We start from the raw sequence: 17,388 nt of genomic DNA on the forward strand, positions 1-17,388 counted from the left end.
TTTTTTAGCATTGCTGAATCCATCCCCTCATCTGTTTATTGAAGATAGTAGTATTAGCCAATGAGAATTGACTACGAGGCACATGTTCCATTTGTGATAAATATTTCTTTTACCATCCTTGTGAGTGGATATCAGAAGTTATTGGGGTAATCTAGCACAGATTAAATAAATATCTTTTGAACTGAATTAAGCAAAATCAAACAGTCAGATTAGAAACAAAGGATAGAATAAATTTTCCAATAACGTAGGCCATTTAAGAAACCTCAAATACATGAATATCATGTAGGGCAATGATTATGAGTATGTGGCAGGGTAGTTTTTGTTTTTTTTTTAAAAGATTTTATTTATTTGAGAGAGAGAGAATGAGAGAGAGCACATGAGAGCGGGGACGGTCAGAGGGAGAAGCAGACCCCCTGCCAAGCAGGGAGCCCGGTGCGGGACTTCATCCAGGGACTCCAGGATCATGACCTGAGCTGAAGGCAGTCGCTTAACCAACTGAGCCACCCAGGCGCCCACGTGGCAGGGTAGTTGGACTGGAGTTCTTTGATTAGAGGGAAGGTAGAACATGTGTTCATCCAGCAAATATTTATTGAATGTTTGCTACTTAAAAAACACTGGAGATAGGTGATGAAACAGTCCCTAATTTAAGGAAATGGGAGACAGGTAATTGGTTAATATGATTCCAGTGCTTCTGTAAAGTTGTGACCAGGTACTATGGGGGAGAATAGAGTGTAGTATCTGATTTAGCTTGAGGGATTTAGGAAATGTTTCCTAGTAGAAATGTCATTTGAGCCAAGTCTTAAAGATATGCTAATTCATTGGGAGAAGAGATATGTAGTATTTGAGGCAGAGGGAACAGCATAAAGGCACAGAAGGTTGGTGGGTTAGGGATACTACTTGTGGTGCATGAGTTTATGTGACAGGAATGAAGCTGGAGAGGTAAGCTGTCTTCTCAAGGGTTAGAAGATTATCAGGAGATTAGAACTATAGGGAGCCATGAAAAGATTGTGAATGGAGGAAGTACAAGATTTAATTAATGTTTTGGGAAGATCACCTCCTGGCAACATGTAGAGGTTTAAATAGAGAGACGTGTTACTAAAGGTTCTTTTGAATGCAAGGAAAAACCATTCCTGAGGCAGCTTCATTTAGAGGAGGCCTAATTTCTTATGAGTGCAGAGGGTATCTCAGGGATCTTATGGCAGCTGGACCTCAGGAACTGAGTGGAAAGCTGAACAGGAGCGCCCGTCTTTGGCCTTTGCTTTGCCTTACTTACCTCATTTTTTCTTTCCCCACTGTATGTTGGCTTTCTGTGCTTCTTTGCCTATGTGATGAAATGTTACCTTCCTACGGTTGCCTAACATTACAATTTCAAGCATACTCCGAGGTTCTGAGGATGTCTCTGAATCCAATGTCAAGTTTTTTTTTTTAATAAAATTTTTGAAGATTTATTTATTTGAGAGAGAGTGAGCGAGCGCATGAGCTGGTGGAGAGGAAGAGGGAGAGAGAATCCTCAAGCAGACTCCCTACTGAGATCATGATCTGAGCTGAAATCAAGAGTTGGATGCTTAACGAACTGAGCTACTCAGACACCCCCCAACGTGAAGTTTTTAAGAGAAAAACTTATTTCTTACTGTTCAGGTTGGGTTAGCTATCTCTTGCTCTGATTCCAGTTAGATGTGGCTATTATAAACTTGACTGTCATGCTCCATTCTGTGTGTGTGTGTGTGTGTGTGTGTGTGTGTGTGTGTGTGTGTGAGTTTGGGAGATGGAGTAGGGAGGGATGTTCTGAGAAGATGGGGAGAGTTGTGAGCTAGGCAGATACCACAAAGGTGTCTCACAGAGAGTAAGAATAGAAGCAGGGGCTACCACTGAAATCTAGGCACTAAATGTTGAGGGCCTGAGCTGAGGTTAGTTAGGGACAGTGTGGAAACAGAGAAGGAAGTAGATTTAAGAAAATCTAATAAACATGATTTGGTGGCTCATGAGATGTTGGAGCCTTGTGAGAATGAAGGAATCTACATTTCAGATTTGAATTACTAGGAATTTGGTGAAGAAACATTGAGGAGGATTGAGTTTTAGGACAAAGTAGCTGAGTTTAGTTTGCACCCACAGTATTTGTGGTTTGCATGGGATATTAAGTGATGATGTTCAGTAGGCACTTGAATGTAAGGTTTGGAATTCAAGGGTGAGACTTCTGCTGAGATTTGGGAGTCATCTTGATAGAGTTGGCAGTCAAAGCTGTGAATCTGGATAAAGTCACCTAGAAGGAGAAGAGTAGAAAGCAGAGAATGGCATCTGATGACCACCAGTTTATATGGAAGCAGTGGAAGAAGAGTTTAGCAAGTGGCTAATCTGTGACATTAGAAAAGGAGGGATTATGGAATGTAACATTGAAGAAGAGTGTGAATTTAGGAAATGTTAAAGCCTTGAAAGACAAGATAGAGTCCATGACTTTGTAGTTCATAGCACTATGTGTTGGGTACTATGTTAAAGATAATCCTCACAGTTGAAGATAATCCTGCTGCTTATTATCTCTGCATTACAGGTCAGGCATTTAGGTGCAGAGAGTTTAAGTAACTTGCTCACAGCTTACAGCTAGAGATGGCAGAGTCAGGGTTTGAACTCATGCAAATCTAGAGAGTCTCCTCTTAACCACTGTCCTTAATGCCTTTAGAGGAAATTGAGGGAGATTCTGATTTAGCTAGTTAGTATAGAATATGTTACTCAAATGATTACAGTAATGTGGGAGCAAACTTATTTTTATTTTTAATTGTAAAGCGTAACATAAAATTTACCACCAACCATTTTAAAGTATATAATCCAGTGGTGTTAAGTATATTCACATTGTTCTGCAGCCAATCTCCAGAACTTTTCATTTTTCAAAACTGTAACTCCTCATTTTCCTTTCCCTTCCAGCCCCTGACAACTACCATTATATTTTCTGTCTCTATGATTTTGACTATTCTGTGTACTTCATATAAGTGGAATCATACAGTATTTGTCTTTTTGTGACTGACTTATTTCACTTCGCATAATGTCCTCAAGTTTCTTACATGTTGTTGCATATATCAGAAATTCCTTCCTTTTTGTGGAAGGCAAACTTTTATTTATTAGAACAAATTTCAATAGCCATTTATTCACATGTTGAGGAGGATGTTATTATATTTGTTTTGAAAAAAACTCAGGGATGGTGATATATTGCAACTCTTTATAACTGTATTATAATTTTATACCAATATTACATTAGCGTAATTGAATGTTCTATAAAGTTTTTTTATTTTATCGAGAAAATATTTGTAAAAGCATTTAAAAACAAATAATGCCTTTTTAATTTTTCTTATTTGTTTAAGAAGGACAATTGTGGTATAGTTTTGCCCTATAGTGATAGAATGATCCATGGGATTTGTAGATTTAAATTACAATTTTTATAATATTCACAAGACTGCCAAAGTTCCTTGATATATACAGTACTAAGCTTTCTTGTGGAGGGTGTGTGTTCAGTGCCAATGTGGGGAGCATCTTACCCACCTTGTGAAGGAACATAGGCAAGCCCTTCACCAGTACCTCACTTTAGGACTGTGATCAGAGCTTCTTACTAGTCTGAATATAGCAGTGGAGCCCAGACTGGCTCTTCAGTTCACTATTTGTTAACTTTAGGAAGCTATTTAAGTTGCCAAGGTTGAATTTCCCTACTTATAGGATGAGAACATTAATAGTTTCTACTCCATAGGGTTCTTCTGAGTTTTAAATGAGGTAATGTGGATAAGGTCAGCTGTGATTATTGTTCTGATCACTATCATCATGTTTGGTATGCATGCATTTGAAGATTCCCAAGTAGGCTACTGTAAAGGGAAATCTATTCCATCACTTATTCTGTGCTAGATGCTTCAGAGGACTCAGGGTTGAGTAGTATATAATTTCCGCCTTCAGAAATGTGCATTTAGGCATTTAAAATGGAATTAATTTTATCTATACAGTGGTTTTTTAAAGCTCTATCTTCTTAAAGTTTAAGTTTTGATTAAAAAGGTATAGGAATAAATCAAGGTAAAAGTGTGGTTTTAGCATTTTGAAACCTTCTTTGAACTTCTGCAAAACATTCTTTGACTTGTGGATTTTGTTTTATTCCAGCCAGCACCTAACCAAGTCACTTTTCATCTGCCCCTTCATCGTTACTATGCTATGTTTTTGAGTAAGGTAAGACTATCGTCCAACAATTCTGGTTGTTTTTTTTTTTTTTTAATATTGGGAATTAAGTATTGAATTAGTAACTTTTTTTTTTTCATAATTTTTAGGCTGTGAAATGTCAAGAACTAGATTTGGATTCTGTTTTACCTGATCAGGAAATGTTAATGAAACTAATGATTCACCCACTCCAAATTCAAGTATGTATTCAGGTTTTTAAAAAGTTTTTAATTGAATTTCTTGGTTACGTTGTCCTTTATTTTATTTTTATGTCTTAAATTTACATTGTTGTTATAGCCAAAATGTTTGGAAAGTTTTTTTTAAACTTAAGTATTTTTGCTAGATTATATTTTGGTCTTTTTTTGTTCTATGAGGCTTACATTTAGTTATAATTTCCCCAGGAATTCTTTTCACTGTATTTACTTATAGGGAAGTTTTTTAACATTTTTTTAACAGTTTAGCACTGTTTTGAGAGTCAGGAGACCCAATAGATTTCTAGCATTAGTACTGCATCAGTTTAATTACCCATGTTGTTTGGGGTAACATACCTACTTGATTCTTAGTTTCCCCATTTGGAAAATGAGAGGAGAGAAAAGAGGATTTTCGTGCATAAGCACTATGGTTACTTTCAGTTCTAATACTATAATTTTGTGGGCCAACCTTTTATGTATAGTAGAGGGACTTGCACTTCAATTTGTTTTTCCTGGCAATCTTAGATTTGTTAATCATCACTGAACTTTAACACTGGGGTTTAGGAACAAGTAAGAGATGAAGTTATGACTGTGCTTAGTTTTAGTTGATACAGGACACAAATACATGAAGAATTAAACATTAATGCTATAAAACATTCTAATCTTACCTTCTCTTACCTGCTGATTATTTGAAAAATGACTAGTTTGGAACAATCAGCTTTGTTTTATGCTTATTCCTGTGTTTCTTTAAGCATTATGTAACTTTTTTTCTTGCTAAGGAAAGAGTTAAATATAAGTAGCATTGATTCCTCATGAAGAACTTCATTGAAAATTTTTAATAAATGTTTCCGGGAATCATCATGGAAAACTAATTCATGTATAAACTCCAAAAGAAGGGATTGTATAAAGCATAATGAGCGTTTAAAAATTTCAAAAGATGTATTTGAATTGAATATTTTAAACGAACATGGGGCAGAATGTCAGGCTCATGCTATGATCAAGTTATAAAATATTTTGAAATGATTGTTCAGTATAACATGTTTTTCATAAAGATTTAATTTAGAAGACCTCTTTGTCTAATTTACTTAATTTTTGTTTTACTAGGCAAGTCTTGCTGAAATCCACAGCAATATGTGGGTAAGAAATGGTCTACAAATCAAAGGACAAGCTATGACCTATGTCCAGTCTCATTTCTGTAATTCCATGATTGACCCTGACATTTACTTACTACAGGTAAGCCAACTTGTGATAATGCAGATATTGTACTTTAGAAGTGTCTCATTTGTACTCACGGGATTTAGTTTATAGACGTGACTCAGTGATGACACAAAGAGGTCATTGCTATTGAAAGAATTTATTACTTAAATTTCCCAAGAGAAGGAGGCATGTGGTGCCACACAGGGGAAGCATCAGATTTTGGTCAAGAGTTAGGAGCAGGAGCAAGGGGGAAATCCTAGAGCAGAACCTTTTTTGGCATTTGCATAGGAAGGGCAAGACAGGGCAGGGGAAACAGTTTAGGATTGGTTAGTTTGAATAATTCTGGTGGACTTTGGGGCATCAGGGCTGTCCCCATCCATCTGGTACCTGGCCCTGGGTTGGTTTAGGGCAGGGGGAATATTGACTTGGTGTGTGAGAGTTAGATAAAGGGGGTGATTGACTTGCCTGTAAGAGGTTTACTTCTAGGTAGTTGTTTACTGTCTTTAGGAATATCTTGAGGAATATTTACGTTTTTAGGTAGGCCAGAGAGGGGTGGTCTCTCCTCATGTCTATAAGCACCCCCCATGTCAAAACATCATAAGATACAGAACACAAACAAACCACATGATTAATACAAGAAATAAAGCAATACTGAGAAATAAAGTCTTTTTTTTTTTTTTGTCTTTTAAAGGTTTGTGCTTCTAGACTTGACCCAGATTATTTTATTTCATCTGTCTTTGAAAGGTAAGCATAATTTATTAAGGCAGGTATTAGGAAGTATTTGGAATTTAAGTTGATTTTGTTTTAACTTAAAAAAATCTGTCTCAAATATTTCTTATTATAGATTTAAGGTAGTGGATTTGTTGACAATGGCGTCACAACATCAAAACACAGTACTTGATGCAGAGCATGAGAGATCGATGTTAGAAGGCGCTCTTACATTTCTTGTGATTCTTTTAAGTCTTCGTTTACATTTAGGTAAAAAGCACTCATACTAATGCTTGGGTATTAACTATTCTCCCTTTCCTCCCCTCTCCCTGTGGTAGTAACTGGCTTATGGAAAAAAGAAAAGGATTTGGATATATTTAAACATTGTTTCAAACTCTTGACATGATGTATAGTTGTTACTCCTTTTAGAATATCCTTTAAAAAACCCTTTACTTAAGGGAGCTGCAAACAGTAGGTTAGTTAAACTGGTTATATTTGGGGCATTGCAGTCTTTGCTCTTTAATTTTTGAAGCATCTCATTTTTGGTAAAACAGCTTAATAAAAAGTGTGGTAAGTTGTTTCTTTATAATTTATGTATATTCAGATTTATTAATTTTCTTTTTAATTGTTTTAGGGATGTCTGATGATGAGATTCTCAGAGCAGAGATGGTAGCCCAGTTGTGTATGAATGACAGGACACATAGTTCATTGCTGGACCTCATATCCTTTTAAAAGTTTAATTTTTTTGTTAAATATAGGACTAAACAATAATTTGTACAGATTAAGGATGTATCACTTTTGTGATTAAAAAACATTTTTAGAGTTGAAAATAGTTTGGAAAAAGAACTTCAATTGTTCGTTCAACTGTGTGTTCAGGGCTAGTGGCAGATTTTTTTGCCTCATTGTTACCTCTCCGGGAGCTCTTAATGGCCTTGGTTAGACTTCAGAACTGATGGCTCTGGGCACTCAAGGATCTGCCCTTCTAGGACAGCATTCGTGAAAGGAACCTGGACCGTAAAAGGCAGCTAGGTCTACTTTATCTGTATACCTAGGTTGGAATTAATGGTTAAAATTTAAACTTATAACCTTATAATTATTACCAGGGTTTTAAACATTTTAAGGACTTTTTTTCTTAGAATTAAGTCTTTTTTTTTTTTTTTTTAAGATTTTCTTTATTTGAGAGAGAGAGGGAGAGAGAGAGCATGAGTGGGGGCAGGGGCAGAGGGAGAGGGAGAAGTAGGCTTCCCAATGAGCAGGGAGTCCTATGTGGGGCTCAATTCCAGGACCCTGGGTTTGACCTGAGCCGAAGGCAGACGCTTAACCACCTGAGCCACCCAGGCATCCCTTAGAATTTAGTCTTAAACCAAGAGGTTGTTTTTTTTTTTAATTTTTTATTTAAAGATTTTATTTATTTGACCGAAAGAGAGAGCACAAGCAGGGGAAGCGGCAGGCTCCCCCGCAGAGCAGGGAGGCCGATGTGGGGCTCCATCCCAGGACCCTGGGATCATGGCCTGAGATGAAGGCAGTTGCTTAACCAACTGAGCCACCCAGGCACCCCAAACCAAAAGGTTTTTAAGGGCAAAGACTATATCGTCTATAAACTTTAAAAACTTACGGTTCTTTGTGTAGGACAGAGCATACAATATACACTTTATTATTTTTTAAGTTATTGTTAATAAAATTTTAGACAAAGATTGTGTTATTTTGTGATAAGAATTTATTTTGTAAATTTTGGACTAAATTTGCTTTGTATATTATGAATATGTTTGGAATAATTGGCTAAAATTTTGTGAAATAACTCCTGTGGAATGCCTATTTGATAACCTTGAAGATTTTCATAAGCAACATCAATTTGATATTATTTGATGATTTCATTCACCTATTATATAATGTGTATCAGTGCTGTAACTGAGCAAAAGCATTCTTCTGTAACTTTGAATTAAAAAAATTAATTGATTAATTGATGTGAAATCAATGGAAAAGGATCTTTGTGGTTTTCTGGTTACCTTCTTTGTAAAAATTTGTTTAGCATCTTTTTCTTTTTTCTTTGAGTATGATGAAATTTTGTTATTGGAAAAATAATCTTTGCTCATAAAAATCTTGGCTAGTTTTTAGCATACTGTTTTTGATTCTCTAAAGGAAGGTATAACATTTGTAAAATGAAAATGGAGATAATTTTTAAAAACTTTTTTCATTTCCTGAAATTTGGGCAATTTGGGGGGAAATAAACTTGGGAACTACTTTAGCATTTAATTCATTAATAGGCTTCTAGATTTAAAAATATTTAAAAAATTCACAATTAATAGTTATTGAATTCTTGTATTATATAGCCCTCTTGTGGCCAATTTTATATATTACAGCCAATTATTCTGTGTTAGCAAAAGTAGTTAGAAACTAGAGTACCTTGGTAATTTTATAATTAAAAGCTGGCTTTTAGGCATTATTTTTTTTCTTGACACATACATCATATTCCAGAAAATCCAAATCCCAAAAGTGGCATTATTCCAGGCAGTTATAGCTTTGAATCAGTTTTATCAGCTGTAGCTGATTTTAAGGCTCCTGTTTTTGAACCCGGAGGTTCTATGCAGCAAGGCATGTATACTCCTAAAGGTATGTTTATATACATTAACATATTGTTTCAAAATTGCTTTTCTGAATGTGAGTTGCTGTGTACAGTAGAAGAAAATGTTTTTATGTATTCAGGTTTGAGTTTTTAATGGTATACAGTGATATTTATTTACAAATCCATGGTTTTATGTTACAGTAAACCATCTTAGATGACTCTAAATTAGAAAAGGAACTTTATATATAAATTCTAGTTCATTTTTATAAGTGAATCAACTGTAAATGAACCGGAAATTATAAAAGTATATATTTAAAATTTTTAAAAATATACTTATTCTCTAAATTTGATTTTGAAATAGTTCTCACTATCCCAAATTTAACTTGAAACAGTTAAAATTAAAATCTGTATAGAATATCCATTACCTTTCCTTACATTTTTTTCCTTAAGTGGTTGGTTTTGCAAGGTTTTCTCCCTGGCTTCGTAGAGACATGCTTGACAAGAGCCAGAAGTAGGTGAAGTCTTCATTCACCGTCTTGTCTTTATCACTTTCACATATTCACTAATCTAAGCTAAAATTTTGAAGGAAGCACTTACATGCTTCTTGACTTCCTCAAGACGCTTTGTCTAACTGAAAAACTGATGCCCTCATTGAAGTTATAAATAGCACGTCCTGTGTTTGGCAAAACACAGCAGAATAAGCCTGATCATGGGGGATTTTTCCAGGAGTTCACAAAGGTGATCCAAAGTCTCTGGTTGCAATGTGTATTCCATTAAAGGAAAAGCACAGTGTTTCTTTATTGTTGAGAATACTTTGTATCTAAAGTTTAAAGTTTAGATGAATTTTTGAAGTGGAGGAGCATTCTGGTGTAGTACAGTGCTTAAGTAGGGTGTAATGTGAGGATTACCTCTGTCATACTCACTTGTGGTCCTTATTAATAGCATGGGTTTCTATGCCTCAGCCCCAGTCTGCTCTCATCAGGATCTGTGGGGGTAGATTCTGAATATCTGCTTTTTTAAACACGCTCTATAAGATGATTGTCATGCACAGTAAAGTTTGAGACACTGAGATGGAGCATTGAGCTTTTGAAGATTAGAGTCAAGAAACTAGTTTTCCATATTCAAATACAGTATTAAATTGTGTTAGCTAGTTTCTGTGATATTGAGAAAAGCAGTTTCTTAGCTTTGGATTTGGCTTCTTATTTATAAAAAGAGAGAGTTCGAATAGATGAGAGTTTTTAAGTGTTTTGGGGAACTAAACCTTAAGTAAATCTGTTATACAAAACTCATGAAAGCAGACCTGCTCTTGTAAACGTGGGTGTCACTAGTGGACATTGTTTCTCATCTGCTTTGTCATCTCCTTGCCCCTGAAGTGGCCCCAGTTAAACTTATGTGGGAATCCACAGAACACTAAAGTCTGCTAGACTAGTTAATCACTAAAGTTTTCTTCTATTGCTATGGTTTTATAATTCTGATAAAAGCATTGGCATTTTAATTGTACAAATTACTAGATTTAAAAGTGAAGGACAAGAAGTGGTAATAGGAATAACAAAGGTCTTTGTCTTTGTGAAGGCCTATCTTAAGGATCTTAAGTCATACTTATGAGAGATAATTTAAGATGAATGAATGGTCTGTTACATGAAAATAGGGACAATTGTTAACAGTTTCTTATGCCAGGAAATTGAAATTACAGATGTGTACAGAGAAACTTAAGCTTCTTACTGTTTTCAGATGTTAAGAATTTTGCTAGAATGAGATGGGAAAAAAATTAATCTAGGCAAGATACACTCTTGAGGCAGTGGTTTCTAAAATTACCATTCTCAGGCCATATTGTAGATTTTTCCACATCTAAATACCATCTCTATTATTATATTTCTAGTCTGCTGTATATCCTTAAATGGATTCACTTTTTTAAACTTCACCTCATGCTAAGCATGATTATTAGTGAGATCCTGGGTTTTATATGCAATGTACAATTTCCTAATATATGTTATACTTATATAATTATTAAAATAAAAATCTTTGTACACTTAAAATCATCTGTATACCACCAATTGTACACCTATCACACATGGGATAATGGTTCCTGATTGTGAAGACAGTAAGGTGATCAATGATCAATTTTAGCAAAAGAACAGAAGATCTTTTACAAACCAAAAATATTACACAGTAAGACTCTTGAAAATCAATAGCTCATTAATTTTTTAATTTAGTTTTCATATTTTTATCTTTGAATATTTTCAAAGTTATTAATGCATTGTGTTTCCTATATTCTGTTGGCACTTTACAAAAAAAAAGATGAACTAAGCTTTTATGGTGAAGCGTTATCACATTATAATACTTACTTTTTTTCATTATAATAGTTTTTGCTCACTAGTTCTTGCTGAACTTAAAAGAACATTCATAATGATGAAATCATGATTTTTGACTTAGAAAAGTAGTCACAATATCAAGCTTATTAAAGCAAATATATAATCAAATCAAACTTTCCCATCTTATGAATGTAAAATATACTTAAATGTACTTAGTCATCAAGGATTGACTTTATTCCTAAGAAGTCAGTGTTTTGTTTCTACTTTCTTTTGAATAATAGCTGAAGTCTGGGATCAGGAATTTGACCCTGTCATGGTCATTCTTCGAACAGTGTACCGAAGAGACGTGCAGTCTGCAATGGACAGATACACAGCATTGTAAGTCTGTTATAAGTATAATAATGGATGTTTTGTATTTATGTAGAAAAATTTCAGTTATAACACAAATGTGATATGCTGTCATTAAAGTATACTCTTAATCTTTAAAGGAGAAAATAATATTTTAAAATTTTAAAAAATCTGCCAGATATTTTTGTTTTCAAGATTCTTGATCCAGAATCTGATAAATTTTATAAAATATCAGAAATAGACATAAATAAAAAAATAACACACTTATTTAGTTGGTATTTGACTAGTGGGATGCAAAACTTGGTTTTGTGTTGTTCTACTTTTAAACCAGTAGAGGAGGCACAAGTTAAGAGAATAAAATTGTCTGCTATCAGAGGTGATGGGTATCTACAAAAAGTTTGGTAATGTTGCTGTGTTTTTCACAACTGGGAAAATAGCTAAAGCAAATTGAATTTTACTTGTAAATATTTAACAAAATGTTTTAAAATGATTGCAGAAAAAAGTTTTGAATATCTTTTCAATGAAGAATTCATTTTTGTTTGCTGTTTTTATAAACTATTTTTAAATGTTGTCTTGCTGAACATCATAATATCTTTTATCTGCTTTTCTAAAGCGTATGTTAAATATTTTAAGACAAGTTTTAAATGATACAAATATCTTTGATCTTGAGAAAATATTTGTCTATCAAAGTGTAAATATAGATATTAGGTATAATTGAAACTTCTCTTTTGCCAAGACATTGCAGTAATAGATATATAGGAAGTGGTTTGTAGTGTAGAGTTTTAGCATACCCCTCCTTCTCCCCAAAAAAACAAAACCAAAAAACGCCGACTAGTTCAGCCATCAGCATCTCTCTCTACCATTCTCTAAAACCCTTGGAGAGATAGTCTGAGGTTCTTCATACTCTACTTTCTTTTTTTAAAAGATTTTATTTATTTGAGAGAGAGAGCGTGCGCACAAGCAGGGAAGGGGCAGAGGGAGAGGGAAAAGCAGACTCCCCACTGAGTAGGGAGCCCAATGTGGGGCTGATCCCAGGATTCTGGGATCAAGACCTGAGTGGAAGGCAGTCACTTAACTGACTGAGCCACCCAGGTGCCCCTGGGAGAGCACTTCTAACTCCGGATCTCCAGTTACTGAGGTACCAGGTGCTGCCAGTTTCTGAGCCTTTTGAGGATTCTCCGGTGTTACTTGAATTGATGCTCAGCTTTTCCCATTGCCTTCTTGTGATTTGGTTTTCTTAGCCCTAGATGAGTTACCAGGTGTCCATATGCTTTCCAGTTAAAATCTTTCATTTTTTTCTTTTGTGATTTTCCCCATTTTTGTGGCTTTCATCCTTTAAAAAATACCATTACTATAGTTCTTTTGGAGTTTTGGGTGAAAGTAAAATTAAATACTTATGTTCATTCTTTGGTTTTAATTTCAAGTGCTGAATTTGTAACTCACTTTAATTTGCATTGCCTGGATTACTAGGTGAGCTTTTTAAAAATCTATTGATTTCTTTTCATGTTTCTTGCTGTAAGAACTGTGTATGGATTATTCTCTGCCTGTTTCTCTATTAGGTTGTCTACAGTTTATTAGTTCTCAAGTTTTCCTTTTTTACCTTTAGATCTCTAATCCACCTGGAATTGATTTTTGTTTGTGGTAGTGAAGTAGTGATTATTTATTTTTACTCCTATAGAAAACCACTTGCTTTAGGATCATTTATTGAACAATTCATTCCTTTCTCACTGATTTACAGTATGCTAATTCTGTCATATACAATTGATCCTCATTGTTTGCAAATTCTTTATTTACAAATTTGGCTACTTGCTAAAGTTTTGAATCCAAAATTAATACTTGTAGCTTTTTCCTGGGTATTTGCAGGTGTGTGTGGACATGCAGAGTGCATCTAGTTGAGGTTGAACAGAGCAAAGTTCTGCCCTCTTGTTTCAGCTCTCATACTTTAAACAAGTATCCTTTTTGTGGTGTATTTAGTGCTGTTTTTGCATTTTTGTCCTTTTTGTTTGTGATTTTGCTATTTAAAGTGGCCCCCAAATGTAGTACTGAAGTGCTCTCTGGTGTTCCTAAGGGCAAGAAGGCTTTGATGTGCCTTACAGAGAAAATTCATTGTTAGATAAGCTTTGTTAATTCATGGGTTATAATGCTGTTGGCTGTGAGTTCAATGGTAATGAATCAATAATGTGGTACATCCAGAAAGAGGTAGAGGAAATTCACTGATCTGTACGTGAGGTCATTCCAAAAAGTGTTAAAATAGCAATTGTAGTGTGTGATGAAGCTATGGAAAGGTTAAAAGCTAAATTTGTGGACTTATGAATGATGACTGATAAAAAAGTGTAGTGGATAGCTTTGTTGTGAGGCTGAAAGCCAAAGAAATTCCTGTCACGTTTAGCAAGGGTCAGGAAAACGTTAAACCTTTTTTTGCTAGTGCTTGGCTGGCTTCATGTTTCAAAAGGTAATATAATGTGAAAAATGTTAAATATACAGGCAAGGCAGTTCTGTAGATCATGAGGTGGAAGAATTGTAAAAATACTTGCTAAGAGTTAGTCAGAAAAGGGTCACATGAAAGAGCAGATTTTCATTGTTGATAGGACCATCTTGATTTACAAGGACATTGGCAAATATAATGCAAATGGAATTTTGATTAACAAAATTGACCCCAGACTTGCAGGAACCTAATCCTGTATTTCTCCTAGGAGCAATAATTAAATGTTTGTGGTGACTTTATAGAACATAACTACTGTGAATAAAGGCAGTTGACTGTATCCGGTATCTGTATGTCTATAGATCTGTATCTCTTTTGTTCATTCTGTAAATTAATCCCATACTATCACAAATATTAAGTTTCTCTCCTTTCTCCTCTTCTTCCTTCTCTTCCTTCTCCTCCTTCTCTCTTCTGTTTATAATAGTTATTTATTCTTGGCTCTTTGCCTAGAATTTTGTGATGACCATATCAAACTTAACGATGAAACATATTGGATTTTGATTGAAATTGTGCTGATTGAAATTAATTGACAGCATTTAGATTAATTCATGGATTAATTTGGTAGAAATGCCATCTTTTTAAGTTTTTATTTTAATTCCAATTAACATACAATGTTATATTGGTTTCAGGTGTACAATATAGTGATTCAGCAATTCCATACATCACCAGATCCTCATCACAAGAGCACTCCTTAGTCCCTATCACCTGTTTAACACATTCCTCCCCCGCCCATCCACCTTCCCAAACTGTTCTCTGTAATCAAGAGCCTGTTTCTTGATTTGTCTCTCTCTCTCTCTGTGTCTTACTTTTTTCCCCTTGCTTGTTTTGTTTCTTAAATTCCAGATATGAGTGAAATCAATTGGTATTTGTCTTTGTCTGACTGACCTATTTTGCTTAGCACATAATACTCTTTAGCTCCACCCATGTTGTTGCAGATGGCAAGAGAGATCACGAGCAGGGAGGAGAGAGAGGGGTAGAGGGAGAAGCCAACTCCCCACTGAGCAGGAAGCCAGGTTCGGGACTTGATCCCAGGACCCTGAGATCATGACCTGAGCTGAAGGCAGATGCTTAACCTTAACTGACTGAGCCATGGAGGCGCTCCTCTATGTTTGTTTGTTTTTTTAAGATTTTATTTATTTATTTGACAGAGAGACAGTGAAAGAGGGAATACAAGCAGGGGAAGTGAGAGAGGGAGAAGCAGGCTTCCTGCTGAGCCAGGGAGCTTGATGTGGGGCTCGATCCCAGGACCCTGGGATCATGACCTGAGCCAAAGGCAGACATTTAATGACTGAGCCACCCAGGCGCCCCTCTATGTTTAATTGTTAAAGGAACTACCAGATTGCTTACCAAGGCAGCCTCAGTTTTATATATTCCCATCAGCAGTGAATGAGGGTTCCAGTTTCTCCTTTTCCTTACTAACACTTATAATCTGTCTTTTTGATTATAGCCATCCTTGTGGTGTGAAGTAGTATCTCATTGTAGTTTTGATTTGCATTTTCCTGATGGCTAATGATGTTGATTATATTTTCATGTGTTTATTGGCCATTTGTGTATCATCTTTGGAGAACTGTCCCGATCCTTTGCACATTTTTAATTGGAGTAACTTTTTATTATTGAATTTAAGAACTCTTTATATATTATGAATACTAACACCAGAAATATGATTTGTAAATATTTTCTACTATTCTGTGCGTTGCGGGTTGTCTTTTCACTTTTTGAGTGTCTTTTGCTGCAAAAAAGTTAATTTTAATGAAGTTCAATTTATCTAGTTTTTTCTTTTGTTGCTTGTGCTTTTGGTGTCATATCTATTGCTTAATCCACATTAGGAAGACTTATGCCTATGTTTTCTTCGAAGAATTTTATAGTTCTAGCTCTTATATTTCAGTCTTTTATGCATTTTGAGTTAATTTTTGCATATGGTATAAGGTTAGTGGTCTAACTTCATTCTTAGGTGGATATTTCTTGAAGTTTTGATAGAACTTGCCTGTTCAACTACCTGGGCCTCATGTATTTTTTTTTTTTTGAGGGGGATGTAATTTAAAACTAAGTCACTTTCTTTATTATTATTTTTAAAATTTATTTTTATTATTTTTTTATTTTTTAAAGATTTTATTTATTTGACAGAGAGAGACACAGCGAGAGAGGGAACACAAACAGGGGGAGTGGGAGAGGGAGAAGTAGTCTTCTCGTGTGGCAGGGAGTCCAATGTGGGGCTTGATTCCAGGACCCCGGGGTCATGACCTGAGCTGAAGGCAGATGCTTAACGACTGAGCCACCCAGGTGCCCCTAAGGCACTTTCTTTAAAGCTTATAGTCTTACTTAGGATTTTTATTACTTTTTGAAAGGGATGGTCAAGTTACATTTTTCTGGGAGACATTTTATTTTGTCTTAAGTATATAATAGTTAAAAAATTGTCTTTGCCTTTTTGTTCCTATTATTTATTTGTGTTTGCTGTTTCTTATTCTTGATAGTCTTATCAGAGGACTGCCAGTTTTACTATTTTTTTTTAAATAAACTTTGATTTTGTTGTTTCTTTTTCCCCCTTGTTTTCTATTTTGTACTTTTTCCTTCTTTATTATTATCTTCTTTCAATTTAGTTTGGATTTTCTCCCTTAGACAATTAGTTTTTGACTTTTTACAAAAATACATGCATTTAATACTGGGAGTTTCCTTCTAGTACTGCTTTAGTTGTATCCCACAATTTTTTCTATAAAGTTTAGGTTCTAAATTTAAAATTTTTCTATTATGATTATAATTATGTGTGAATTTCTAGGAGCATCATGTTATAAAATGTGTACATGTCTGAAGTTTTGGGTTATCATTTAGTAGAGTTCTAGTTTTATTTGCTTTGTGACAAGTGGTTGTGGCCCATATAGCCATTCTTTTGCTATTTTTTTGAAAATTACTTTCAATCCTAGTATTTTGTAAATTTTTGTAAATACTCTTTTTTTTTTTTTTTTAAAGATTTTATCTATTTATTTGACAGAGAGAGAGACAGTGAGACAGGGAATAAAAGCAGGGGGAGTGTGAGAGGGAGAAGCAGGCTTCCCGCTGAGCAGGGAGCCCGATGTGGGGCTTGATCCCAGCCAAAGGCAGATGCTTAATGACTGAGCCACCCAGGCGCCCCTTTCGTAAATATTCTAAGTGCACTTAAAATTGTATGTATTCTCTATTTATTGGATGTTCTTTAAATGTCTTTGGTTCAAGCTTATCAGTTATGTTGTTTAAAATCTTCAAAATCCTGGGGCTCCTGGGTGGCTCAGTCAGTTAAGTGTCCGGCTCTTGATTTTGGCTCAGGTCATGGTCTCAGGGTTATGGGATCGAGCCCTTTGTTGGGCTCCGTGCTCAGTGGGGAGTCTGCTTGAGATTCTCTCTCTCCCTCTTTCTCCTCTCATGCACGTTCTC

At 35.1% G+C, this 17,388-nt stretch overlaps 1 protein-coding gene across 1 annotated transcript in view; it reads left to right on the plus strand.

Moving 5' to 3' along the window:
- The window catches only part of UBR3 (ubiquitin protein ligase E3 component n-recognin 3), a 229,045-nt gene that overhangs the window by 84,638 nt on the left and 127,019 nt on the right, over positions 1-17,388 (plus strand). Inside the window, exons 12-19 of the mRNA XM_044913670.1 lie at positions 4,129-4,194; positions 4,293-4,382; positions 5,478-5,606; positions 6,262-6,314; positions 6,415-6,548; positions 6,913-6,997; positions 8,746-8,888; positions 11,435-11,531. Of these exons, the coding sequence (XP_044769605.1) occupies positions 4,129-4,194; positions 4,293-4,382; positions 5,478-5,606; positions 6,262-6,314; positions 6,415-6,548; positions 6,913-6,997; positions 8,746-8,888; positions 11,435-11,531 (797 nt within the window). The remainder of the gene's footprint in view (positions 1-4,128; positions 4,195-4,292; positions 4,383-5,477; positions 5,607-6,261; positions 6,315-6,414; positions 6,549-6,912; positions 6,998-8,745; positions 8,889-11,434; positions 11,532-17,388) is intronic.

The sequence above is a fragment of the Neomonachus schauinslandi genome, chromosome 3 (assembly GCF_002201575.2).
Source record: "Neomonachus schauinslandi chromosome 3, ASM220157v2, whole genome shotgun sequence".
NCBI classification, from domain to species: domain Eukaryota; kingdom Metazoa; phylum Chordata; class Mammalia; order Carnivora; family Phocidae; genus Neomonachus; species Neomonachus schauinslandi.